Source organism: Sus scrofa, chromosome 6, assembly GCF_054392235.1.
Source record: "Sus scrofa isolate SSC_HxYL_T2T_F1_AM1 chromosome 6, Sscrofa_HxYL_maternal_Yorkshire_Landrace_v2.0, whole genome shotgun sequence".
In the NCBI taxonomy this organism is placed as follows: Eukaryota; Metazoa; Chordata; class Mammalia; order Artiodactyla; family Suidae; genus Sus; species Sus scrofa.
Window position 1 is genome coordinate 102,116,312 of NC_139388.1, and position 27,751 is coordinate 102,144,062.

The following is a 27,751-nucleotide window of genomic DNA, read 5'->3' on the forward strand; positions in this document are numbered from 1 at the left end:
CTTCCATCATCCAAAACCATTTCAACCCAGAACGCCAGTGAGCAATACAAGTCAACATCTTCCTTCTCTGTCCTCTGGATGCAAACGCCAGTTCTGAACTGTCCTCTCTGCAGACCAGACCACTTACTTCTGGTCCTCAGGGCTGCAGCCCATCCCCCGCTGTTGGATAAACCTGAAATGAGGGACCCAGCCTTGCTGCCATCTCCCAGCTGGAACCACAGCTCTCTAGGTCTCACAGAGAGAACGAGAAAAAAGGAAGGTTAAGAGGAGATCAGGGAAACAATGTACTCTTCCCAGGGGCCATGACAAGCAACAAATAAGCCCGAGGCGAAAACAAGAGCGCTCCACAATATACAAAGTGGGTGCACATCCGAATCCGTGCCCATTGCTGAAGGATCCTGAGCCCCGTCAGAGCTGAAACTTCACACAAGATTGAATATGGACAGGGTCACTGGTTGGATTCTGCTTCTCTTCTTCTCAATCAGTGCAAGTGGGCACGTGTGGACCTGGCACACGTGACAGTCCCATAAAGTTGTCTAAGGCTGCCCTCCAGTCGCCTGTGCACCATTCCTCTAGCATTAAAGGACTCCCTGGGCTGGGGCGAGCTCAGGCTGCGCCCTTTGGACATGATGCCACGACGGTTCCTTCTGTCTGCAGAACCACGGACGAGGCAGCGCGATAGGAGTGCGAACTAGCTCCGGGTCGCCGGCTCTGAAGCCGGGTCTCCCCCTGCACCCTAGCCCCGTGCCCCCTCCCGGTGCCCCCGCCTCCGGCAGCCCAGGGGGCGGGACCCGGCGCGCCGCTCCCGAGCCGCCCTCCCATTGGCCTGCGCGCACGCCCGTCCGCGAGCGCGGCTTCGAAAGTTTCAGTGAAGGTGGAGAAGTGCGCGCCCGCCCGGGAGCCGGGGCTGCGCCTCCAGGGCGAGGCAGCACCGCGCGGGTCGGGGGCGCGCTGGCCGCCGGGCGGCGTTCAGTTTTCATTTTACTCGTTTAAGTCGAGGCCGCGGAGGAGGGAGTGGAGGCTGGCCCCCTCGCGTGCCTTCGTCTCGACCTCTGGCCGCTGTCCCGCGAGCCCCGCGCTGTCGGGGATGGTTCCGCGCGCCCAGCAGCTCGAGCCCGGGTCTCTCCCGCCCGAAGTCCCGGGGCGTAGAGGCTGAGACGCGCGCTGCTCCGGGAGCCGCGGCGGGGCCGCTCCGGGCCGGGGCTACTCCCAGGAACCCGGCCGAGCTGCGTGGGCAGAGGGCCGGGCCGGCAGCCCAGGCGCCTTGGCTTGGAGGCGTATCGGCGGAGAAACTCCCTGCCGCCCCTGAGCGGCGCCCCAGGAGCTGACGGAAGGACAGCACGCCCTTCTCGCCCCTTCCCCGCCGCGCCGCCCCGCGGGACCCTCCCAAAGCGCCCCGGCCTCCAACACCGGCTGCAGAAGCCGCCGACGCCGGATCGGGAAGTTCCACACTGGATGGGACGGCTGTGCGAGGCCGGGCGCCCGGCGAGGGGGCTTCCTAGAGCTTGGTGAGCGGCGGCCGGGGGAGCGGAGAGCGCGCCTTCGGGGCGCATAACGCGGCGGCCCTCGCCCAGGCGATGCCCCGGCGGCTTCGAGCCGCCGGCCGCAGGAGGCCCTAGGCGGGTATGGGCTTGGCACCCGAGTCCTAGGGACCCGCGAGCCGCGCCCCTCTGCTCGGACTCGCCGGACTGACCGCGATGGCCTCGGAAGTGGTCTGCGGGCTCATCTTCAGGCTGCTGCTCCCCATCTGCCTGGCAGTAGGTGAGTGTTTTCCGACTGGAGGCGAGTGAGAGGGGCGCCTGGGGATGGGGTGGTCTTTGGAGAATCCAGGTCGCAGTGGCCTGGACTTGGTTCAAGAAGCACGCGCCGCGGTCCTGAGTGTTACAACCAGGTACTCGCACTTCCCGCGCCGTCGCACCACCGGGGTCTCCATGATTAGGGTCTCTCTTACCCGTCCAGCTGCAGAGTCCAGGCGATTGATCGGACTCGGCGTGGGCTGAAGGCTGTGCTGAACTTAGTCACACGTGGAATTTTTCGCGGAGTGCTGACTTGTGCACAAAGGATCCGAATCTGGCCTGAAGGCAGCTGGAGACCCCTTTCCCAGGTGCAGCACTCATCCTATTACAGTCCCTCGCCCCTGTCCCTAGACACAGGGCACACGGTGCATCCAGCGGTTCCGAGGCCATCTCTCCCCTATCCCATATTACAGCCACTGTGATGGAAGAGTTAAGAACTCAGGTCCTTTTAAAAAGGAAAGGACGGTTCAGGGAGGCAGCGCCCTGAAGTTGCTTCCTTCATTTTACTCCCACAAAAGCCCGTACAACAAAAGCAGACACCAGGACCCAATCTCGCAATCCAGCACCCGTGGGGACAGATCCGTAGAGGGTTAGGAAGCCACACTGGGACTTCGAGGGTTAAGGGAGGGCCAGAAGGGAGCCTTGCTGACTCCCAGGCAAAGGTCCCACCATCTCTAGGGCTAGGGGGGTGTGAAAAGCCACTGGCTGTCAGATCTGAGGACACTGGCCCTGCCATGGCCTTGGGGTGAGAGTTTCTGTGTTCCCCCTCTAATAGGTGTGTCTGCTACACAGAACCCCACACCTGTGGTGGCTGTGGGCACCTAGATTTCCCCTCCCCCCACCAGAGCTGGAAAACAAAGCACTTCTTACCAAAGAGCAATTGAATTTACAGAGAGAGCCTGCCCTTTGCAGAAAAAAACAAAAACAGAAACAAAAACACACCACCCAAAACACCCTTTTCCATTTTGCCAGAGGTGGGGACTCAAGATCACACCTGTGCTAAGCATTTTCTTTGAGCAGGTAATCTAAAAGTGGCTGGGGTGGGTGGGTGGGTTCATGAGGGTCCATCCCAGCTCCCCAAGGGTGTGTGTGTGTGTGTGTGTGTGTGTGTGAGGTTGTAGTCAAGTATTAACACGCAAGAAACCTCCGTGGAAAACCCGAGAAGGCTCTCTGAGTGGAACCAGTCCCTGGCTCTGGAGGCCTGGTCCTGGGGCAGGAGGAGGGGCAGTGCATTCTAGCTTCAGCCTCTTCTTTGCCACTTTGGCTTCCAGGCAGGACCATTTTGCAGGGCTCTTTGTCCTTGATATTCGCCCCTGTAGGCGAAGCAGCTCCCACCCAAGCCCACGTGGGTCTCTCTCCTCCCCAGTTTGCTGGAGTTTGAGAAGAAAAGAGGCTTTAGGAAAGCAATCTGGGGAAACAACGCTGGCTGCTTCTGGTGCAAACACAGGGTGTCCATCTGGGGACCCGCTCTGTATTTGAAGGGCCTAGCTAGGTGCCTGGCTCACTTCCTATTTGCAGAGTGGAAGCTGGTTCCTAGGTTAACCAGGGGCTTTTGATGTTGGCCTATTTGTGGTTGCCAGTGAGGTGGGGAGTGGCACCAGGGTCAGAAGGCGCTCCCCTGGCCTCCGAACTCCCTCCACCCCACCTCCCCTCCTACCCCCACCTCCCCTTCTTCCCCCACCACCCAACCACAGGGTGGTGGCTTCCTGGTACTTTTGGAAGAGTTATACAGGTGGGTTACCTGCGGGGCTGTGACTTGCACACCTAGGAGTGGTGAGACAGCAGGGATCACAGCTGATGGCCAGTGACCTCACAGGACCCAGCTCACTTGCCCAGTGTGCAGCAGCCCCTGGAATGGGGGTTGTGTCATTCTGACTTATCTTGGTGGTCTACACTGCAGCCCTTCTACATAAGGAGGGAAGACTGTTGTGCTCTGCCCTCCTGAGGATTAGGGCGGCACATTCCCAGCCCTGGAGTGAGATCAAGAGGCTGCCAGGGGTGCCGCAGGGAGGAGCAGGGACCACTGTCTCACAGAAGGCATCCCACCAGCGCCACCCGGCCCCTCCCCCTCCCCTTGGCTTCTTCCCCTCGCCCCTGGGCCCTGCGATGTGATCACTGCCCCGGGCATGCTGGGAGGCTGGCTGTGGGTAAGGATGCCCATGCAAGTGAGTTCCAGGCCTGGACCTTCCCTGGCAGGAGAGGGGTGTCTAGGGACCGTGGGTGCCTGTGCCCCTGCCTTCCATTCCTGGCTCCAGCCTGCTGCCTTCCATTTCCACTTCATTCCTCTGGGTTCCCCGCCTTTTGGGTGCAGGGAGGCTCACCTGGGGTATGTGAGTGCATCTGGGGATGTGCGGGGGGGTGGGGGGGGTGTTGGGGGGGTGGCATCACGTTATTGTTACCTCCTGTTGCTCCCCCACCCTCACCGGAAAGTGAACGGGGGGAGGGGAAGGATATGGACCTACTGCCTCACCCCCTGCTCCCTGCCTGCTGCCTGGGTGAGAGCAGAGCTCCTAGGAGGATCTAGCACTGACCGCCCCCCACCACCACCCCTCAGCTAACACCCTCACAGGTCCGTGAGGAAAGAACCCATTTGCCAGGACTCATGCACCTTCTAGTCTTTGTACTTGACTCACAGGGACCAAAGGGGCTGGATGGCTGTCGCTTGATTTGAACATTCAATTCTCTTCTACAGGAAGTGGATATTTTCAAGGTTATTGGAGGGTTTTCAGGTCTGCCTGCTCCCAAGGTGCTACTAAATCAAATATTCAGGTTTCCCTAATATCCTGTGCATGGAGAGTGCAGTGATCTGATTGCCATTAGAATCGATTTTTACATTTTAGCCATCTATTTTTATATCTGGCCCAGGCATCCTTCAAAGCCAAGCCTTTGCACAAGCTCATGCATTTCTCTTTAAATCCACTCCTCCAATAAGGATGTTAAAATTTTCTGCATGTGGATACCCTAGTCTTTTCACCTAAGGATGGATGCTAAAAATTAACTGAATGCCATTGTGTTTAATTTGATGTTTAAGATTTCTTTCTTTTTCTCCTGGTAAAAGGAATTTACAGAGAAATGATAAGTGAAATCAGTCCTGTTTTACACTGTTAGTATGTCTCTCTCTCTCTCTTTTTTTTTTTTTTTTTTTTTTTTGTCTTTTTTGCCATTTCTTGGGCCGCTACCTTGGCATGTAGAGGTTCCCAGGCTAGGGTTCCAATCGGAGCTGTAGCCACCAGCCTACGCCACAGCAACACAGGGATCCGAGCTGCGTCTGCAGCCTATACCACAGCTCACGGCAACGCCAGATCCCTAACCCACTGAGCAAGGCCAGGGATCGAACCTGAAACGTCATGGTTCCTAGTCGGATTTGTTAACCACTAGAACCACGACGGGAACTCCAGTATGTCTCTCTTGTGTGATATACAAAACCATATACAACATGTTCACCACCCAGAGTGGACATCCACTGAGAGGTTTTCCTATATCAACAGAAACTGAAAATTTTAAAGATTTCCAAAATTGCTTATGACTGCTTGGTTAGCCACTCTGATTTTTTTCTTCAACAAATAAATACATGAAAGAAAACCTAAGCAAAACCTTCTCTAAAGTTAAGCAATCTTTATTAATTATAATAATATCTGCTCACAGCTGAGCACTTTAGCAATACTTTTACTTCTTTTTTTTAAGCATCGTGCAGCTGTCCCCTCCAACTTGAAATATATGATCTGAGTCGCTTCCTGGGTTGGGAACCGGTTGGCATATTTTTATTCACATGCTCCTGACTATTCATTCCATCCCGTCTGCCATTGCTTGGAGTCTTCTAATGTCTTTCCTGAAAGAGCTGACTTAACCTTCTTTTCGAGGGAAGAAGAGGGCAGCCTGGCTTGGACATAACAGAACGGTCCACAGGGATAGAGCCATGGGGCATCGCCAGCTTATGCTTCCCCTGCATGAAGTGACCAGAGCCTGGGAGAGACCAGGGCAGAGCAGGAGATGGCGTGGCACACACTAACCACCAGCTAGTGCTCTGAGGGAAGGTCACATGGGTATATTGCAAATCCAGGAAGAATCTCTAAAATTCCCTTTAGAGACAGGTTAAAATCTGGGCAAAATATGGGCCCACTTTGGGAATATGGAGATGATTATATTGAAGTGTAACTTCCTCTCTATTGCATAATATATTTTCCCTTGTAGCACATGAAATCACACTTACACACACCCCAAGAACTACCCTTGAAGCCTGAGCAGGGTCTAGCATCTCCCCCGCCTCCTCTGCTGTAGCGCTGAGGGTAGGAGGTTACATTGCCAGCTTGAAAATCACTTTCTTTTCCATCACGCATCCTCAGCTTTTCATAGGTAGATACATACTATTTATCGCTTTCAGAAAGGAGGAGAGTACTAGGGAAAAGGATAGGCATTTGTAGCTTAAATCGAAAGTAAATTATTTGGTAAACACAGATGGGTAAGACTGTTTTGTCACCTGGGCTGTGGAAGGTGTCACTGGGTCTGCCCCTCTAGGGCCATGTGTCATAGATGGTCACAGTGGGAAAGGAACAGGGCCCTTGGGGAGGAGGGCATGGTGAGGTGGCAGTTTAAGAGACCCCCATTCACATCCTGGCTCTGCCCTCTGCTACCTGATCTTGATCGTGGGGTCGGTTTGGCTCATTTATTTCATTCGTTCTGTAAATTAGAGCTGTTACTACCTCCTTCCTTGGGTAGTCGTGAGGTAGGGTGCCCCGCGCACCTCAGATAAGACCTAACACATCGTGGGTGTTCTTCAAGGGAGGTCTTATTACTGCATCGATGAGGCTAGTGAAAGACAGCAAGGCTTGAGCAAAGGTCGGGTGGAAATGAAGCGACTCACAGCTGGTGATGTGAGTCATAAGGCAACTGAGTTAGTAGATGGGATTCCTATGAAAGCAATTTGGTACCGAAGTCTAGAACCAAATTCTGCAGTTGAAAGTTGGTGTGTGTGTGGCAGGAGGATTTTTAATGATGAGGATTTTTCTCACCAGTTTTACCCAATATTCTGTATATCTGCCTTGCATTCTAATTACAGAATATATTCCCCTAGAACTATACTGACGTGTGTGCTTTTGTTTTTCTGATGCGATACCATAATTTTAATCGTCTTTTGGATGATCTTATTTTTTATGTATCTGAGTCCCCATGAGCTTTTCCCTTTGAGCTCCTCTGCTGCTAACAGGTAATTGCCTATGAAGTTACACAGTAACAGCATGTATGATATTATACTTTCCTCCATAACTGCCCAGAAGGTCTTCGAATAGTGTAAGTGTATCTGGATATTCAAGGGCACTTGATTGAAGAACTGTATGATGGTACCACGTGTAGAATGGAAAACCTTAACATGTATAACATTTCTAGATTGAAACACTTGTTTCGAGGATGTGGAATCAGGTCAACAAAACACAGCAAATATCTGATTAAGTGCATTCGAAACACCAGGATGCATCAGAAAACATTTAAATACTGGGCTGTAAGAGATAAACCCAGAGGAAGCTTATCAGGCTCACTAGACCTTCACTCGGCCTTTTAGCCCCTGAGGGTGTGGCAGGAGCAAGAACACGAGGAGCCCACATGCTCACTATCTGTGGGGAGAGTGCAACAGACACATAGCTTTTCAATTTTCTAGTTTTGAACTGTCCAGTAATTATCTGATGGGAATTTAAGAATGGTAACATAGTATTTAGCATTTTTTCATTTATCATATTAATACTAATATTTAATCATTGTAAAATGTTTTCCCAGGCCCCTGCAGCATATACAGTTTTATTTGCCTTGTTTTATTCTATGCGAAGGTAATGTTTGCCAAGTAATAACCTACTATTTTTGAATTCTTCTTTTTGGCTCTCCTGGTAGGTACAATTTTGTATTAAACTAGGCTGTTATGAGGGAATAGCTCAACTTTTTTTTTTTCTATATGAATTTCAAATTTTCCATACGTTTCATAAAAAAGAATGGATTTGGTGTATCTGTGTGGTTAGTCTTGGCTTTCGGTGGCTGTTTCACTAGCCATGGTGTGTGTGTGTGTGTTTAGATTTTGCTAAGACTTTCACTGCTCTCTTAGGGAGTTATTTACTCTGCTACTCAAACTCAGATGATTCTCCCCCTTGACACTTTTTCAGCTCTGAACTGCCCTGCTTAGAGCTGACTCCACCCACGCCAGGCCTCCTGTCCGGGCCCTGATACCACCTCCCCTGTGCTCAGAGAGAGCTTTCCCTCCCTTCTTCACCTGCACACTTACGATGATGCAGTTGGTACCACTGCCCTCAGGTGCAGCACTGCCCACATCATGCCCCGTGTTCATAGATGTTCCCCGAGGTCTGGCTTTGCTCTTTCCCCTGGGCCAATGGAAGTGTTACCAGGGTTCACATTCTGTGGGTCTGGCAGAGCTTGGGGGGCCTCCAGCTTCTGTCTTAGCCTCTATCCATCCTTCCTGTGCACCGAGCCATGTGCCTTCCACTGCCTGAAGCCCCCCAGAATCTACTCTGCCATGAAGAGAACGTGGAGCTTTTCTCCATCACATCCTAGTCTCCTCGAGGCCAATCAGGACCACTGGGTCCATGCCCCTTTTCACTGCTGAGCATGGCCCTAGGCCCAGCAAGTGTGCGGTCCCAGCCTGGGGGCAGTTCTAAGCAAAGATATGGCCCCTTTTCGAGCTAGGGTTCTCAGGGGGATGGGGCTGAGATAAGGTGACCTGTATTTCTCTCACGTGAGAGGATACAGGGAGCATGCTCACCATGGGCTGTGAGGTGGTCCACGGGGGCTGGTATTGGCATCCAGTGGCATCCACCCTGGAGGCTTGAGAGAGCTGTCCCCATGTCCATGTCCAGCTGGAGGATGGAGGGAGCACACAGAAGGGACCCTTCCCCTTCCCCATCCTCCCAGGACACAAGTCACTTCTGCTCATACCCCATTTGCCTGAGGTTGACGGTGTTACATACCTACTGACCGCAAGAGAGCCTGGGAAATGTCATCCTCATCTTGGCCAGTCAGTGGGCTCAGCAGAAAGTTGGGGAAAGGGCTCTGCAGGGATGGGGGTGAAATCATGTGCTCCTCTCGGTTTGTGCCGAGGTGGGGCGCAGGGGGGTGACTTCGTGTGCCTTGCAGATGCTGCTGATTTTCCACCCTGCCCACTGGGCTTCTGGACCCAGGACCAGACTCAGGCCCAGCAGTTCTCCCAATGTGAGGGGCAAAATATGACCCAGGAGGGGGTGCGCTGCCCTCTGATAGAGCTACCCACGTTCCCAGTTTATACCCGTGGAAATCTGAGGATTCTGTGTAGGAATGGGTGCTCGGGGTAATGAGGAAGGAACAGAGGCTGGATTGGGTGGGGAGAAAGTCCCACAGTCATCTTCCCTGCAGAGCCGCAGGCCTCCAGGAGGGACCCTTTGGGCTTCCGGTTGCGCTTTCTTCTCACGTTTCCCACCACATCTTTGAGCCCCAAGTCTCCCCATTTAAAGTGTAAATATCTGTGGGAAAATAAAATAGCAGTTTCTCATCCTTGCATTTATGCACGTTGGTTCAGATAGTCGGGGTAGGTAGATGTTTCAGCTGAGGGGGAAGGGACAGTGTGGGCTGGTGGGTACAGGGATGGTTTAGCTGCCAGGGATATTTTTAAGAGGACTAAGATATCCCTGGGCATTTAGGGGTTTACCCAGAAGAGTTCTAGTACCAAGAGCAGCACGTCTTTCCTGGGGTTGGCTCCATACACAGGAAGCAGAACAGAAACATTCTGTCTCTTCTTCCTCCTTTTATTTGTAGGATATGGTTTCTGACATCCAACAGGAAATAGGCCTGGCTCTAAAGCCTGATTGCTTAGACACCGGTCTTGGCCTATGGTACCAGCTGTGTGACCTTGATAAAGATGCTTCACCTCTCTGTTCCTCAGTGATTTCACTTGTGAAAGGAGTTGTTCCTAATAGTCCCTCACTCAGGGGGCTTCTGACAGTGCTTGTGCAGCCCTCGGTGCAGTGCGTGGCCTGAGGTCAATGGTTAAGACAGCTCAGGCCTCCTTATTGCTTGCAGACTCAGAATGTAGGCATTATTACTAGTCTTGGGGGATCTGAGGACCCTCCAGGGCAACGTAGTTCCCACGGGCAGGTAATTTGCAGTTGCCGTCAATTCTCAGGAAGCTTCGGAGCAAGACCTGTTTGAGTTCTGTCTGTCTGTCTGCCTACCCTACCCCACCCCGCCACCCATCCAGCCAGGCTGGACAGCCTCTGTGCTGATTCTCACTGTTACCTTTGAAACAGTGATGTCCTGTCACCTTCTGTAATTCTCCTTCTCAGGCAGGATGAATTGTTTCTGCTGTGTCCCTCTGGCACTTTGCTTCACAGAATCACCGACTTCTTAGTTATGTGAGCTTTCTCCCCTCCCAGGAGTCTGCAAGTTCAAGGACCCGTGTGCTCCTTCTTGACATCCCTAGCACTAAACATTACTGCCTAACATAGTAGATATTAACTCAGTACTTCATATATTTTCAGGCTCTTTAACTGCACAGGTAGTGACCTGTCATTACCCCTCAGCTGTGCAGCAGGGCACACGTATAGTGAACCCTGAACAAGCGCTGCCAGTTGATGGATTCAGGAATTCATGGGCTAAATTTTTTTTTCCCTTGAATATCTAAGAAGTCTGAAAAGAGAGTTGTCTAGCATCTTATAGCTGTCAGTTTTTACATCTTTGAATGTAAAATTCATGCTGGTCTAATTTACATGCTCTGAAACTTGCCAAAAGGTGAATTTTCTCTGTATGGCAAGTAATACCCTTTCCTGGCTTTGCAGTAAGTAGAGAAAGAAAAAACCCACTTGATGGTGGTAAAGCTTGCCCAGAGCCTCATCCTTGAAGTGCATATTATTTTTTAAAATGTTTTTAGCTCTCCTGGAACCACACACATCGATCTGTTTTCTGTTGTGGTCAGATTCCCTAAGTCAGCAGTTTTGGCCACAGGTGCAGAAGAGGAGGGAGGATGTAGGACCTTAGCAAGCTGAGGAATTGGAGCCAGGGTGCCATGGAAACGGGTCATAGATCCCTGCAGACCTGAGTCCTCCCTGCCCCGGCCTCCTTCCCTCCCCCCAGCCCTGCCATCACCAGGTACTCATCCCCTTCTTGGGGATCTGGGCAGCTCGTGTTTTGGGAAGCGCCCTTGGTCTGAAGGTCTAAAGACCAAGTCTCCATCCTGTTAATAAAGAGCTATGAGACTTTTCCAAGTCACAGAAACGCAATCACATTATCTAAAAATGAGGTGTTTGAGCCTAAGAAACAGCTTCATGATGCTTATACCTAAATTCTTCTGGTCTCTTAATAAGCAGCAGACTTCTCTTATTTCATGCCTAATCTGTAAGAATCATTAGGAACTACTAAGGAAAATAGTTTTGTATTACGTTAAGTATTCGATTGAGGATTTCTTAGAGCCATGGGTTATGAAGGAGACATAATCTGGTTTAGGTTTTGCAATCCTAATATTTCGATGGCCCTCTCTCCCTGGCTGCTGCCACAGAATCACACATGCCACACACTAGCCGTGACGGTAACAGCCAGAACCACAAGAGATGCCTGGTCAGATGTGGTTTAGATTTGGCTGTGTGTGGCTTTGCAGAGATCAAAGAATTCTACCACTTGTAGCTTATGATCAGACTTACGCATAAAGGAAGCCCAACCCCAGAGAGTTATCAACTGAAGCAAAATGAAATTGTCAGGATGTTGAATTATAGCAATAAGATTGGAATCAGAAAAAGGTATTTTGAGTAAAATCCTGACTTTGATCACAAAGTGTAACATTCCAGTGACCTTGCTGACCTTAGGAGATCTTTGCTGGACAACTCTGTTATCCAGAGAAGGCAATGGGAGATGGCCCCAAATCTCGGGTGTCTGTAGGACAGGTGACAGTCATGGGGTGCCTGGGCAGGTGGGAGTGTGAGCTTCCTGCCCTTCAAAGCCTCTCTCTCTTCCATCTCCTCCATCTCACTCCTGGCCTTGGGGCCTGAACTCAGATCCCAGGTGAACAGCAAGCAGCCTCAGCAGGAGCCAGGCCCTTCTCCCTGCCCAGGCCGTCTTCTTTCTGGGGAGAGGATTAAAGATCAGATTACAGGGCAGTGGTGGGGAAAGAGTCATAAAATGGAGTTTGCCTCTGGTGAGCCAGTATTTTCCAGAAACCTCCAGCTCCTTAGAATGTTTCACTAACAACCACAACCCTCTTTAGCAATAATTTTCAAGGCATCATCACTTTTGCTATTGAGGTGCCTTACGGTCACGTGGCATTTTTGACCCTTGGTGGGAGGCGGCTACCTCCTTCACTGGGCTTGGCTTATAATTCCTCTGGGCTATTTTCAAACATTAAAACCACCCTCAACAATTTCCCACCATCCACATTATTTAAAAGGGATGTGGCACTGGAGCCAAAGGCATTTCTTAAATTGGAAATCTAAGTATTTTGAGCAGTTCTCTTCAGAATAACGGTATATCTACCCAAAGTTACCACCTAGAAGGGAACAAATCTCTAATGTTATCTTATCCTTTGGACACTGATTGATTATCTCTTCCAGTATTCAGATTTGCCTGTTGGATCTAATACTGGAAAAATGTATTTCAACTGTGGTGCTGATCTTCCAAAAAGAGAGAAGATGCTGGTCAAACAAACTGTTTAAAGTAACTTTGCAAGAGGATACATGCTATAATCACGTTTTATTTTATTTTATTTATTTATTTTTTTGTCTTTTTAGGGCCACACCTGGGGCATATGGAAGTTCCCAGGCTAGGGGTTGAACCAGAACTGCAGCTGCCAGCCTACACCACAGCCACAGCAACACAGGATCCAAGCCGCATCTTCAACCTACACCGAAGCTCACAGCAACACCAGATCCTTAACCCACTGAGTGAGGCCAGGGACTGAAACTGAGTCCTCATGGATACTAATTGGGTGTATTACTGCTAAGCCACAATGGGAACTCCACGTTTTATAAATTTGAATATACATATAATTCATCTTCTTAAAAGGAATGTATTTGAGGGAGTTTGGGATTAGCAAATGCAAACTAGTAAATATCAATGCATAAACAATGAAATTCTACTACATAGCACAGGGAACCATATTAAATATCCTATGATAAACTGTAATGTAAATGTATATAAAAAAGAATGTATATATATATATATGTGTGTGTGTGTGTGTGTTGTAGACACTTTGCTGTACAGCAGGCATTAATGCAACATTGTAAATCAACTGTACTTCAATAAAACAAAAAAATAAAGTATTTGAAGTGGTTTTTTTTTTTTTTTTATCTTTTTTTGAAGGCCCCACTCCTGGCACATGGAAGTTCCTAAGCTAGGGGTCCAATAGAAGCCACAGCTGCCAGTCTACACCACAGCCACACAATGTGGGATCCTTAACCAACTGAGCAGGACCAGGGATTGAACCTGGGTCCTCATGGATACTAGTTGGGTTTGTTAACTGCTGAGCCATGATGGGAACTCCCTGAAGTGTAGTTTTAATAGTTGATTGGTGACTGGTTTCTTCCAGTCACTCTCTAACATTTTCATCTGATTTTGACCTATTTTCTTGCCCCTTTTCTGTTATCCAAACTCGCTAAAATCGTACAGTGATCCCAGGCTGTCTGTGCGGCTGGCCCTTCTCATCTGAAAGTGGCGCTGGCTTTTGTTTACTCTGGTGTCAAAGAAAACTCATGTCTGGTTATTGTTGATTCTGTCATGATTGCTTTCTAGGTTTCTTTTTTGGCTGTTGTCCAAGAAGATTTTGGTGTGTTTAACAATCTTATCTTCAGGTTCTCTAAATAGCATCATTTACATTTTCCCCCTGGCATTCCTGGTTTGGTTATTGGCACTTCATCTCCATCTCAGTTTTCAATAAAAACAGAAGAAAAGATGTTCTCTTGTTACCTAATGTCTTCTTTCTCCTTAAAAGTGAAGCATCTTGGGGGGCAAACATAAATGAGAGCTTGTAGGTTACCCATGCTGCCTGCTGCTTGGAGCTGCCCCTTGGCTGGTTTTCCTCCCCATCCTCATTAGATTCCTCTGCACCCACTGTGGACAATGTGAGGGTCTCAGCTTCTGGACTCTTATTTCCACAGTGGCAGGAAGCTACTAGGTGTTCACTCAGGATCACTCTTGTATGTGTACATCAGGTGTGATTGCTTCATAAACCCTCTCACCATTTTGTGTCACTGTTCTTATATCTTCTTGGTATTGTTCCACAATGAACATATATTTGCTACGTTTTTCTCTAGAGAGTGTCACAGGTTCCCATCTGCCAAGTGGCCACAGAAGTACAAGGAGTGGCCGTCTCTCACCAGGTGGAGGTTCATTGTTTATAGACTCTCAGATGTGAGGTACCCCAGATGTAGCCCCGCACCCCTACACTGTCCGCCAGCCAAACTCGGGTCCTCGCCCTGTGCGCAGCAAAGCCAGTCTGCTGACAGCAGGTGATGAAGGGAAGAGCAGTGTTTAATCACAGGCACCAAGCAAGGAAAATGGGCAGCTTGAGCTTACAAAGCAGGAACCACCCCGGCCCCTGCTGTGGCATTCAGGGAGAGGATTTTAAAAGCAACTTTAGGTGTGAGGCTTGCTGGATGTGTGATCAGCTCATGGAACTTCTTGTGATTGGTTGGTGGGGAGGTAACAGCATGATGTTTCAGGAGTCTCAACTTCTGGTTCCCACCAGTCTGGGGTCTACATGCCTGTGGGCAGCATGTGGTCACCATCCTCCACGTGGGTAGGAGGCATAGTTTCTACAGAGCATCTCAAAGATCAGGCGGCAACAGCCTGTATCCTTTCAGGAGGAGCTGGGGGTCCTGTGACTCTGTTGTCCTCATCAGTAACTGATTGAACCTGCTCTTTGAAACTTGGGGAGGGCCAGACAGGTAGTGGGGGACAAGGAGGAGCTTCTACTGGGAGGCCCAAGGGTCCTGTTCTTCGATGCTTCTCAGTCCTGAAGGAACAGAGGCAGGACAAGAAAGGGAACAAGATTCTGGATGGAGTCATTAATCCTAAAGTCTTCAGGGCACTTGGTTTTAGGGGGACTGGGTTTCACCACTCGCCCCATCTCCTCTCAGTAATAACTGCATAACCCCCTCCTCCCCCTCCTTCACCTTCCAGAACTTTTTCAGGGAGGTGGAGGGGTGTGAAGAAAGACATGGGCTGGGAGTCATAGGGCCATAAGTGATGAGATGAAGACAGGTTCAAATTGGGTACCTTCTTTGAGCCTCCATTTCTCCATCTGAAAAAAGGCAGAACTCACATCAGTCTCAAAACCACAGAAAGGAGTAAATGGGATGATGTCAGCCAGGCACCTGGCGGCACCTGCTGACAAAGTGAAGACGGACCCACTGCCCTGTCACTTCTCCCCCACCCCAGTCCACATGCCTGGACTTCTCCCACCACCTGCCCTCTGAGTGCCCAAGGGCAGAAGCTGTGGCGGAGGAGGGCACCTTGGCTTCCTGTGTCTTTCTCCCCACCTCCACCCTGGCACCTGGTGTTACCTGGACAAAAAGCTGTTACCAAAAAGAGGGTGGTTCTGGGATGGGAATTCAGTGGCTGATGATTCTTTTTCCAGCCAGGGTGGAAAGTATGTCTTCTGAGGTTCTCGTGGCATTTTAAATTCAGTTCTAGTTCTTTAAAGCGATCACTTAATAAAATATATGGAGGGTCGGAAGGAAGGGGATTCATCTTGAATAGCTGTCGGCATGGACAAAGGTTATCGACCTGTGACCAGTCTCGGGTTTGCAATGTAGTGATATGAGGTTGTAAATAAACCTTATTTTCGTGTCTTATTAAATATCAGAGCTGTATAGTTAACACTTGAGTTGTATTTCTTGGTTGATTTTTAAATTGCTATTTCAGACATTGAACTTAATGATCATAAAACATCTTACTTTTTTTTTTTTTTTTTTGTCTTTTTGCCTTTTCTAGGGCCGCTCCCGTGACATATGGAGGTTCCCAGGCTAGGGGTCAAATCGGAGCTGTAGCCGCCGGTCTACAACACAGCCACAGCAACGCAGGATCCGAGCCACATCTGCAACCTACACCATAGCTCAGGGCAACGCTGGATCCTTTAACCCACTGAGCAAGGCCAGGGACGGAACCCACAACCTAGTCGGATTCGTTAACCGCTGCGCCACGACGGGAACTCCCATCTTACTTTTTAAGTTGTAGAAATCTGAACTTTTCTGCTGAATTGTGATTCTTGCAGTATTTGCATTTAGTGAACATTTTCCCGATTTGAGATTTAAGTGATAACAATCAGGTAACTTCATAAACAAACGAACAGCTGGAGTTGAATGCTCTTCTGTGCCTTTAGAACATGGTTCAAGCTGAGTGTGTTAGGTCTCAAACGCAGCCCCAAAGAGCATGTTTTGAGGATTCCTTTGAGCATGGCTTATTTAGTTGGATAGATTTCATAATGATCATTCTCCAATTTAAACATTTTTTTAAAGAATTTTGTAAGAATGAATGATTTTATGCTAGTTGTTAGGCGAGCCAAAAACCAAGAATTCTAAAATGGTATAAGACTGTCATATTTTGCATAATGAAAAAAAAAAACCCTTCCAAGACATGCTATAAATGTGATTATCTCTCCTTATCTGTAATATAGAAATTATTTCTATAAAAAGTGGAAGGACACTGAGCAAAGTAAAATACTTTTCAGTGTTAAATTAAGTATTTAATTATTTGTTCTGAGACTTATTTAAAATTCCTTGAGGGTGTCAAGAATTTTTTCACGTAATAACGCCAACATTCCTGTTATGAAGATCATTGTCAGGGACACATCATGTTGATTTTTAGAGCCTGGGGCAGTGGGCTCTTCTGCTTCAGTCCAGCTCCCGATGTGGTTAGAATGGGTTGTATGATCCTGAGTTACAGGAAGGTCCAAAGGATCATTGCCCTCATTTGAAGCTGCCTTTGCAGTTCCACTGGGATCTCATGCGCGTTACTATGAATTCCATGGTGGAACCTGAAGGCATATTACAAATGTGGGATCCTGCTAACTTCCAGGAAGGGATGTGAAGGGGTCATAAGTCTCATCGCAGATCTCCTGTGATGTACAAAACTAGTGGACAACTTCCTGAGTGCAGAGCTTGTTCTGGATTTGTTTATGATGTGTCTGTATGGTAGTTACCTACCCGATGTTGGCTAGTGTCCCAGTGTGGGAAAGCAGTGAGCAAATAAATGAAGTCTAGCTTTGGATGTTTGTCAGTGTGGGAAACAATGATTTGTTCATTCACACCTGATGCCTTAATTATAGCAAGTGATTGACACAACCAAAGTGCAAATACACTCTCAGAAATGCTCCATTTCCTTTTAGTCATGGCCATTACTTGATGGTGGCGGGGGGGATTACTCATTTGCAGGGGTTGCTCACAGGGGATCACAGCAAGGCAGACCTTGATTATACTTAAAAAATTAAGTGATTTGTCTGTGCTTCTCTCACTGGGCTTCCCCATTTTTCTAGCTTTTCCTCCTACTGTCGGTTTTGCCCTGTGCCATGGAAAGTCCATGCACGGAGTCAAACAATCACCATTTAAAGGCTGCTGAACATCTGGTTTGGAGTCACTGGCCTTGTCTGACCCCAGCTCTGCAGCTTGGAGCCTGTGCGACACAGGGGTGCTCTCTGCACCCTGATTCTCCTGTCTGCAAAATGGGGTAGAAGACCCATCTCATGTCAGTGCTTCAGAGGATTACAATATGCCTGGTATACTTTGAATCTAAATATGTAAACTGTCTAGAATTTATTTTATGTTTTTTTTTGCAGAAATCTTGAAGTACCTGAAACCTGAAAAATTCTTAACTCTAGTTGATTGATTTATTCAATTTTTAATAAAATGTAATGAGTGGCTGTGCATCTGAAGGGGCTGGTGACAGAGGATGTGGAGGAGCAGATGGGCTATGTAGGACCCCATCCTCTGTCCCAGGCACCTTGTACTCTTACTTCTTGTTCTTACAACTCCCCAAAGTAGGTGTTGGATCTTATTTATGTATTTATCTATGTAGGCCACCTCCTCGATGTATGGAAGTTCCCGGGCCAGGGATCGAATCTGAGCTGCACCTGTGGTCTACATTGTACTGGGCAGGGGATCAAACCCATACTACAGCACTGACCTGAGCCACCACAGAGACAATGTCAGATCCTTAACCTGCTGTGCTGCAGTGGGAACTCCTGAATATTATTTTATCAAGAAAAACACTTCCTGTGTTTCTGGATAGTCCCTTGCATGCTGGCCACACTGAGCTTTTTTAAAAAAAATTTTTTTTAGATTGAAATATAGTTGATTTACATTGTTGTGTTAGTTTGAGGTTTACAGCAAAGTGATTCAGTTATATGTATATCATTTTTATAATATTCTATATATTATATATTAATTATAAATATATAATATGTATTAAATATAATATATATTGTGTATATATGTATATATGCTTTTTTTTTACATTCCCTCCCATTGTAGTTTATCAGAAGATACTGAGTAGAGTTCCCTCTGCAGTACAATAGGTGCTTGTTGTTTATTTTATGTATGGCTGTGTGTATCTGTTAATCCCAAACTCCTAATTCACTCCTCTCCTCTTTCTTCTGGGTAACAGGTTTGTTTTCTGTGTCCGGAAGTGTGTTTCTGATCTTCTGGCACTCAGGTCAGGTTTCTTCCCTCTGCTTTATAACCCCCTGGTGCTGTCTTGCTGCATTTAGAAAATAAACACTAAACCCCTAACATGACCAGCAGAGCCTTGGCCCCTGCACCTGTGACTGCCCTGGAATTATTTTATTTCTTTCATTTTTATTTTAATTAATTTGTTTTTTATGGCCGCACCAGCAGCATATGGAGGTTCCCAGGCTAGGGGTCGAACCAGAGCGGAAGCCACTGGCCTGCGCCACAGCGCTGCCAGATAGAGCCATATCTGCAGCAATGCCAGATCTGAGCCTCATCTGTGACCTACACCACAGCCCATGGCAATGCCGGATCCCCAACCCACTGAGCAAGGCCAGGGATTTGAATCCGCGACCTCATGGATACTATTCAGACTTTCCTCCGCTGAGCCACAGTGGAAACTCCTGGAATTATTTTATTTCCTAATGTGGCTCTTTTTGCTTTCAGGCCTTTGCTCTTGCTGCTGCTCTGAGGTGAGCAGCAAGGTCTCAGCCTAAATATCACCCCTTAGGGAGTCTTCCTGTCTCACTTCCTGCCTTCACTGCCCCCTCGCACCTGCCCATTATCTACCCAGGGCTTGGTGCTACCTGGCCCCTTTCCTGTCAATGAGTTCATAACCTGCCTCCCACCCCTCAACTCCCAGTAACCAGCAGCTCCTGCCTACAGTTACAAGTCAGTTCAGTTCATGACGGTAACATTTACACAACAAAGGAAACTGGGTCACACACTCTTCCTTCCTTCATGTATTTGTGTCTCAGTTTCCTCATCTGTAAAGTGGAGATAACAGTACCTACCTCATAGGGTGACTGGAGAATTTTTTAAACATTCATGTATGTAAAGTGCTGTTGGAGTTCCCTTCGTGGCGCAGTGGTTAACGAATCCAACTAGGAATCATGAGGTTGCGGGTTCGATCCCTGGCCTTGCTCAGTGGGTTAAGGATCTGGCGTTGCTGTGAGCTGTGGTATAGGTTGCAGTTGTGCCTTGGACCTGGTGTTGTTATGGCTCTGGCGTAGGCCGGCGGCTATAGCTCTGATTTGACCTCTAGCCTGGGAACCTCCATATGTCGTGGGAGTAGCCCTAGAAAAGGCAAAAAGACAAAAAATAAATAAATAAATAAAGTGCTGTTAACATAGTATTTGACACATAGGAAATGTTTATTAAATAATCATTATTAGGATATTGATCTGTCATTGATTCCTTCAACAATCAATTATTGGTCAACCTATACAGCTAGATTCTGGGACTAAGAAGAAACTGTAGGAGGCATGAGTCCTGCTCTTGGGAATGTCCTTAACCCTTAGGTGGCCCAGACTCACAGTCCCATAAGGGGGACCAACAAAAGCAATCTAAGGTGCTCATCTGATTGCATGATGCCAATGAGTCCCGTGAATGAGGGGAGGGGACCAAGACACTGACCCAGAGGCCGGAACGCTGAGTCCTGGTGTGTGACCCTGGCCCGGAGGACTGAGATGAAGTCAGTCGCTGCCAGCCTGGAGCCCACAGTCCGCTGCAGGCCCATGAGCTGGGCCTTGGGGTGGCGGTGCAGAGAACAGCCAAGGTGAGCAGAGGATGCAGGGAGGGGCCCGGCTATTACAGCCCACCCCTCACCACCAAGCCCCACTTTCAGGAAATGCTGCAATAAACAAAACAGCAACTGAAAAAAAAAATCCTGTTGACCCTTTCAGGAGCATTTACCTTAAAGCAGGGGACAGAGACGTTCAGCCACAGAAACACATCTCCAGTGGGTGGGGACTTGCTGAAGACTTCTTTGGGCTTGAGGGACCCATGGGGCAGTGGGGTGGGCCTCCCTGCCCCCATCCTGAGGTCCCCCAGCTGGGCCGCCTGTTCTACTTGGGAGGCAGGTCCAGGGGTGGGCCCAGAGGGAGCTGGTGTATTGGGGGAGGTAACCAGAGTCACACGGCCTTTGACTGAGATGAGGACACCCTCCACCTTGGGGAAAACCATACCCCCTCCCATAAACTGGGCTGGAGGTTGAGGCAGCAATGGATGTGATTTGCTCTGTCTGTATTTCTCTGGCTTTTCTGATCTCTGACCAGCCTCCCGCTTCATGCAGTCAAGTGGATGAGAAGCCAGGGCTGGCAAAGAGACCTAAATACTTGAGCAAAAGTGCTCAAGGAGACCCAGAGCTTCTGCCAGCTGGGCTGGGGGGCAGCCCTGTCTTGGGCTGGCGCCTCCTTTTCTTGGCGGCGAGCTACTTAATCTGGCTTTGAAGTTTCTTTCTTTCATTCTTCCTTGTGGTTGAAGGGAAGGACTTTGCAAAAGCAGAAGGCTGTTCCCTGGAGGGTGGTTCTTTATTTGGGATGGAGTGTGTCTGGGTCCCCCAGGCGTGAGGAGGAAATGGTGCAGCCCTGGGTGAGCTGTGCTGGCCTTTTAGTGCTAAATATGTGCTAAAAGTGTCTTGAGGTGTCAGCACCCGAGAACCATCGGGCTGTGCATGTGCTGGGATTGGCTCACTTTCTTCCTCAAGTATCTGGAGATAATGGCAGGAGCTGGATTTTAAAGCATTGAAACGCCACGTTCATCTTGCGAGCGTGGTGGCAGTACTGGTGCCTGGTGACCGTGTTTCTCACCTTTGACACATCCCGTTTAGAAAACCTCTTCCTACATGTTTGCACTGTAAGCCCAAGAAGGACAGGGTCTGAGGTTTTCTTTGTCAGTGTTCCCCACATGCCCTGCAGCTCTGGGTCCCTGGCAAGTGGAGGACTCAGGGTGTCTGCTCGTGTGGATTGGCTTGTAGGTGTGCATATGCTGGTGGAACTGTCTCTCTTTTCATACCTGCAAATGCTCTGTGAAAACAGTGTTGCTTTGCTGAATTTACACCAGAGGAAATGGAAGAGGAAACAGATTTTTACATGGGAAAATAGCTCAGAAAAATTAAGCACCCTTTTTGGCGGGGGGTCGGGGCCAGTGAAGTAGTGGAGGACTTGGGCCTCAGATGTCCTTTCTGAAGTGATTCTCAGCGATCCCTGCCTCTGAGAAATGCTTCTACTCTGGATTTTTCCTCCTCTCTTCTCTGTTTCTGCCAGAGTGATCTTTTAAGACTGAACACTGACTCCCTGCGGTCTGGTGCATAAAACGTAGTGTTGCTTTTGGATTCACGTGTGCCGTTTATTCAGGGGTGTGTGTGGAGGGGAGGAGGGGCTTCCCCGATGGTCGTTCCTGACTCTGCCAACGGGAAGGACAGGGCGGTCACCCGGATCTCACCCGGGGAACAGGCTTCTGCTGACGCCCTGGTGCTTGTCCTTAGCTGCTAAGGTGTGAGACATCCCACATCCTACACGTTTCCTCTTTGGACATGTGTGCACCAGGGTGTGTCCTGCAAGTGTCTGCCATGAGCACTTCTGGGTAGGTTTTTCTATTGCACAGAATTCTAGAATGTTCTATCCTTGTGCTGTTCGATTTCTGGCATGACACCGTAAGTGATGATTTGGGTATCACAGAAAATGCTGGGAGTGACATTCACTAATTCATTGCCTTCATTCACTGGGGTCCTTAGATGGCCATCATCATGATCCTCCGGGAACAGGTAGTTGCTGAGTCATCTGGTCCCATGTCCCCTGTGAGCAGGCCAGCGCTGGGGGACTTTCCTGTGATCCCCTGCTCTTGGCCTGAAATGTGCTCGTCTACTTACTCCACAAGGACATGGCGAAGGTGCCCGCTCTCTGCCCCGCACAGTGCCTGTCGCTTGTGCTTACCTGTGCTGATTAATGTAGCTTTACCATAGCAGAGGCTGGGCATCTCTGCCCTGTGTAGAGGTCAACTTCCATCAGTTCAGGTTCTGGAAAATGAAGGGGTTTGTTCCTCAGCATTCCGTGGTCAGGCTTTATGCTGTTACAGAGGGGTCTCTACTAATTAACCTCAGTCAGTGGAAGGTTACTTACCTGGAAATCAAAAGGCTGGAGTTCCCATTATGGCTCAGTGGAAACAAATCTGACTAGTCTCCATGAGGACACAGGTTCAATCCCTGACCTCGCTCAGTGGGTTAAGGATCCGGCATTGTCATGGCTGTGGTGTAGGCTGGCAGCTACAGCTCTGATTTGACCCCTAGCCTGGGAACCTCCATGTGCTGCAGGTGTGGCCCTAGGGGGGAAAAAAAAAAAGAAGGAAATCAAAAGGCTGGTGGCAGATATTTCTTTCCTGGAAATGGCAAGTCTTCCTTTTGTTGGAAAGGGCCCACAGTGGAAGCATTCACCTGTCCTGCTCCAAGTCAGCCTTTACTGGATGGGACAACGTGTGATTGTATATGTCTCAAGGAGAGGGTGATATTCTGTGTGCTTGCTTTAAAAAAAAAAAAAAAAAAACAAAACAGCATACATTGAATATGTATTGATCAACTTTAATTTTCAGGAAATTAAATGATTAAGACTTATGTTGCTTGCTTTAAAGCTCCATTACCTAAGGGTTTTACAAAATTAAACTGTCATCTGATTAGAATGAGACTTTTGGCTACTCTTGGATGAACACAGCTTTATCCCAGGATCTCGTGGACACGATCTTGCTGAATTCAGTCAGGTTGCTCCCTGAGGCTTTCCTTCCTCACTCATGTCACTGATGGGTTTCACCTAATTTTTTATTTGTAGAAAAATGTACTTGTGAATAATTAATTTGAAAATTTATCTCAGAATGTTGGTTTGCTTCCTATAGGATATTGCCTCTAACTCCCATGACATTTGATTTGAGCCATAAGGATCCACCATACAAGACGGGAGCTGTGTATGAATATTTGTTCGTGGGCTGGAATTTAGAGGAAGGGAAATTGTAATTTTAGTTTTTCAGATAAAATGTGTGAAATAAAATTCTCAGTGGTGGTATTTATTGCCATTTGCATGAGGCTGTAGGCAGTTACCACACAATTCTTGGCTAATTGTCTCCACTTTGGGAAGGCAAATCTTGATAATGCCCATCCATGATACTGAGAAAGTTACAAAAATCCTAAATGAGATTGAAAGAAGTCTTCTCATTTGGTGCATGATTTTACAGTGTAGTTTATGCATTCAATCCATGTCTTAATTAAAATTGGTAAGTGAGCAGAATGAGAATTTATCTACAGATCATTGAGAAGTTGAGGACACCCATGTTTTGGTCATGGCACTGGGTACAAATATGTCCTGAATTTTGTATGTTCAATATAACTTTATATTTCTTCATAAAGGTGATTTGTTCAAATTTAATGTAATTTAATTTGCATGTATTTGTCGTTTAAAAAATAGGTAAATCGTGAACAGAAAATACATGTTCTCTCTCTGGCCATAGGTTCCTAAGCTACAGATACCACAGAAGTGGTCACGTGGCCTGGCAGGGGGGAGTTTGTTTCATATTTCCACGAGCATCCTCAGAGCCCTTAGTAGATTGTAAAGCTACGACATTAGATTTAGATTTGATTTGGGCAATTTTCATAAGTTGCCAGTAATTCTTTGAAGGTTTTTTTGTTTGTTTGTTTGTTTGTTTTTAATTTGCTCTTTTTAAGGTTTGGAGTCACAAGCTGCTTGGCAGTCTTTTATTGTATTTATTTAGTTATATATTTATTTATTTTTGGCAGCCTTTTAAATTGACGGTGGGTGGCATTGGCTGTTTTCTTTCCTACTTAGTAGCCCTGCTGCCCTCCTCCCCCCATCCCAGCACCTAACGTAGTAGGTGTTCAATAAAAAGTGTTGTGCTGTTTTCTTTCCGCAGGTTTCCTGAGTGGGAACTGCTGGGCATTTCTGGCAATTTCCTGGGGGCAGGGAGGGGGGCAAGCGTTTGTCCTCTTTAAATGCTAATGGGCCTGCCTTTCCTCTGGAGGTGCAGAATCCACTGAGGAACGTTTAGTTGACAATGTAAAGTCACAAAATATGTCTTTTTGAGGTGAACCTATTTTGTGGTAAGTCTTTTTCTTTAAAAGGATGCCACTGAGCCTGCAGTTGGTTCTCGCTGGTACTTTGTAACAGATGTGAAGTTTAAAAGAGCCTGGGGGATTTGGTAACCAGGTGTGACTTGGTGTAATTCTGCATTGATGGTAACCATGGCTGGTGGTCATTTGACCATAGATGGGTCTAGAACGCTGACCGGCAGTGTGACCATAGCCTGACCACCATGATGGGGAGATTTGGTGCCCTGTGCACTTCTGACTGGTTCAGCTGCATGCAGTCTCATTATCCACATTATCTTATAGCCATTCCAGATCAGCATATGAAGCAAACCTGATCTCCAAACTTACATTTTGGTTATCAAAACCACCACAGATTTTATCAAGTATCAACTTGTTCATGATTTCCAGTTGTGGTTCATTTTTTTATTGCTTTCACATTCATGCAATTGTCTATTTACTGTTAAAAACTCTGAGACTAAGAGTTTAGTGTATTTTAAATAAGCTTCAGAAAGGAAAGTTGTTTGAAGTGGTTGCCTGCAGCATTTATTCCCCTGACATGATCTGGGGGTGACAAGGACCAGGGGCAGTGTTTAGCTGTGTCTGTCACAGAGCAGGGCTCACCTACAATGCAGGTGCTCCAAATGCTGTTTTTATGTTTGAGAACCAAGTTTTCTTGTCTTCTGCCTCTTCTGCAACTCTGCCACCTTTACTTTTCATTGTTAATATAAGCCATAGAGGCCAAATGAGCTTTTAGAGAAAGTCACTAACACAGTTCTTTTAAAACATAATTAGACCAAGATAGTTATCCGTTGATGAGTTTTTTTAATTGAGCCATAATAACTTGGTTTTATTTGCAACCAAATGCTAATGTTTGTTCTATTGCTCACCCTACCCCCACCATCCACCCAACAACTCTTCTTTCCATCTTTGCGGTATGGTTATAAATCAGACTGCCCAGCTCCCTCCTTGCTCCCAGCCAGCATCCCTTTAGAGGTTCCACCAGGCAAACTGCAATTACGTTTCTATGTGACATGATACAAGTTTCCTTCCAGATAGTACATAACTGCTTCCTTTGTTGTTGAAGTGAAGAACTAAAAACCCCCCTGTAGGTTAGTGTTTGCATTTCTTGTCCTGGGTCTCCGATGTTAAGACTGCAGATTCTTCTAACAGAGTCAGGTATTTAAGTCTCCTCTTGTATAGTTAATCTGATTTGATGGGTGAGTGGTTTTTATTTGTCTAATTCTTCAGGTTAAAGAGTCACTGAAACAATGTACCCAACCTGAATCTGTATCAGTGATTATCCTTAAGAAATGATTTTACCATAAAAGGCAGACATGTGAGGCGTTCCTTATACCTCTCCTTCTGCTTCTTGATGGTACTTCTAATTTTTACATTATTTTTCTTATGAAACACTACAGTTTTGGGGGGCATTTGAGCGAGCTCCAAAGATGAGTGCAATCCATCATGAAGTACTGTTCTGTCTCACATTCTGATACTGATTGAAAGACTTTGCTCACATCCCAGGCCGACTGGAGATGAATGATGCTAACACACCTTGGGGTTCTTGCTCCAGGCACCTCAGTCAATTGTGCATTGAAATAAAAATGGAGCAGGTGTGGAAGAGGTCAAGACTTGAACAGTACCTGCCACCCAGGGCCCCAGCCCTAGAGGGATGGCCTGGGCGGCAGTTCAGATCGTGTGCTGTGGACCAGAGTGCTTGGGTTCACGTCTGGCTGTCAGTAGTTCGTGAGGTGGGTAAGCCTTGCCTCCGATGTGGCTGTTTGCAGTGATAACAGCGCCCTGAAAAATAATTTACACAAGTAGAATGAGTAGCTGATGAACTTATAAAGGTAAAAATAAAGGTCACTTCTGTGGAATGCTTCCAAAAGTTTATGGGGATTGAAGGAAATATAAAAATTGTTACATGTGTGCTGACAACATAAACTCTCAGCCATCCAACTAGTAAATAAACAGAAAGCTTAGTATTCTGAGTCAAAGGAGGAGAAGCCCAGATGTTGCTGTTTGCACCGTACTTGAATGCAGCCTCTGTACCTCCTGGCCTGGGAGCAGCAGTGTTGAGCACGATCGCCTTGTGGAATTCAGTCCTTTGGATGCAGAGGCACTGACCTCATGTCCCTCTTGGACCTGGTGACGTGCCTCATGAGGACTGACACCTGAAGAAGCCCATTGATCCCACAGGCTCTTCCACCCAACCGTCTAAAGGTTAGTTGGGTCTTTCAAGTAGATGCCACGTTTTGATCCCATAGACAAATACCCAAAGGCACATTTTATGTCTGTCTCAACTAGAAATACTTAAGTTCGTAAACTCTGGAAACAAAATTAAGACTTCCTGATGCAGGAGGTGAGTAAAATGTAGGGAAAGCATCATAAACAAACTTGTATTGTTGGAGGGTTCCCGCACTAGAGTGTGTGCTTGCCCACCAGTCATTGGAACCCTTTGTGTGGGCTCTTTATGAATCAGATTATTTTTTTACTGTGCCCTTAGATGGTAATGTAAGTTTTTTTTTCCCCTAAAGTGCTCAATACAATCATGGCTCATGTACCTTCAGCCAGGTTGAGTCTTTAGGCCACCTTCACTGACCAGCAATCTGTTTCTGCTTGAATTCCAAATATTTTCACATTTGAAGATGGGGTTTAACCAGACCTCCTTTAACCTCGGGTATCAAGTTTTGCTTCTGCACAGAAAATAATTTTCGACTCAGTACATGGGGTTGGAAAGGAACTTTGCAAATTTTATTAATTCACATCCAAGTTGCAAATCAACCAAGCATTACAGAGGTGCATTTTGAAGCTTTCTGGAAACTGCCGTCTAGAAGTTTCTATGTATATCTTCCATCATTGTCTTCCAGGCCCAGAGACATTCAGTCCTTCATGGAAGTTTTCAGATTTCTTGGCAGTTTCCAAAATCGAATACCAACTTGTACCCCGAAGGCCAGATATTGAAGGCATCAGTGTCTCTGAACTCTAGTTATTTTTCACTTTCATAACTCTTTTAAAATCTGTTATGATGAACGTTGGAAAATAGCAGTTATTACAGACAGTTACTATATTTTTACAGGGCACCTTCTTAAGCTTATTATGCTTATTATTCAGCTTTGAACACAGTGAAAATACTTTCCTCTTACTATAGGTCTAAGAAGTTCATCCCAATCCAGTGACAAAGTGAGAAATACCTATTGATGGTTAGTTTTCCCAGCATGTCTGTATATAGTTGCATTATAGCATTTTGAGGAATAAAGCTGGTTTTTGTAGGGGATCTCTCTTTACCAAGATACCAACTATTTAATTAAATATAGTACCTCAAATATTTTGAATGCTTAGAATTTTGTGCGCGTATTTAGTGTTAGGGTTGCCAGATGAAATACAAGATTCTCAGTTAAATTTGAATTTCAGAT

At 47.3% G+C, this 27,751-nt stretch overlaps 1 protein-coding gene across 18 annotated transcripts in view; it reads left to right on the forward strand.

Moving 5' to 3' along the window:
* Nucleotides 1-897: 897 nt before the first annotated feature.
* The window catches only part of PIEZO2 (piezo type mechanosensitive ion channel component 2), a 303,672-nt gene continuing 276,818 nt past the window's right edge, over nucleotides 898-27,751 (forward strand). For all 18 annotated transcript variants that reach the window (XR_014807528.1, XR_014807530.1, XR_014807531.1 and 15 more), the window contains exon 1: nucleotides 898-1,761. Coding sequence is in view for 12 of the 18 variants with exons in the window: in XM_084964032.1 (XP_084820158.1) it covers nucleotides 1,698-1,761 (64 nt within the window). In the remaining 6 variants the exon portion in view is untranslated. The remainder of the gene's footprint in view (nucleotides 1,762-27,751) is intronic.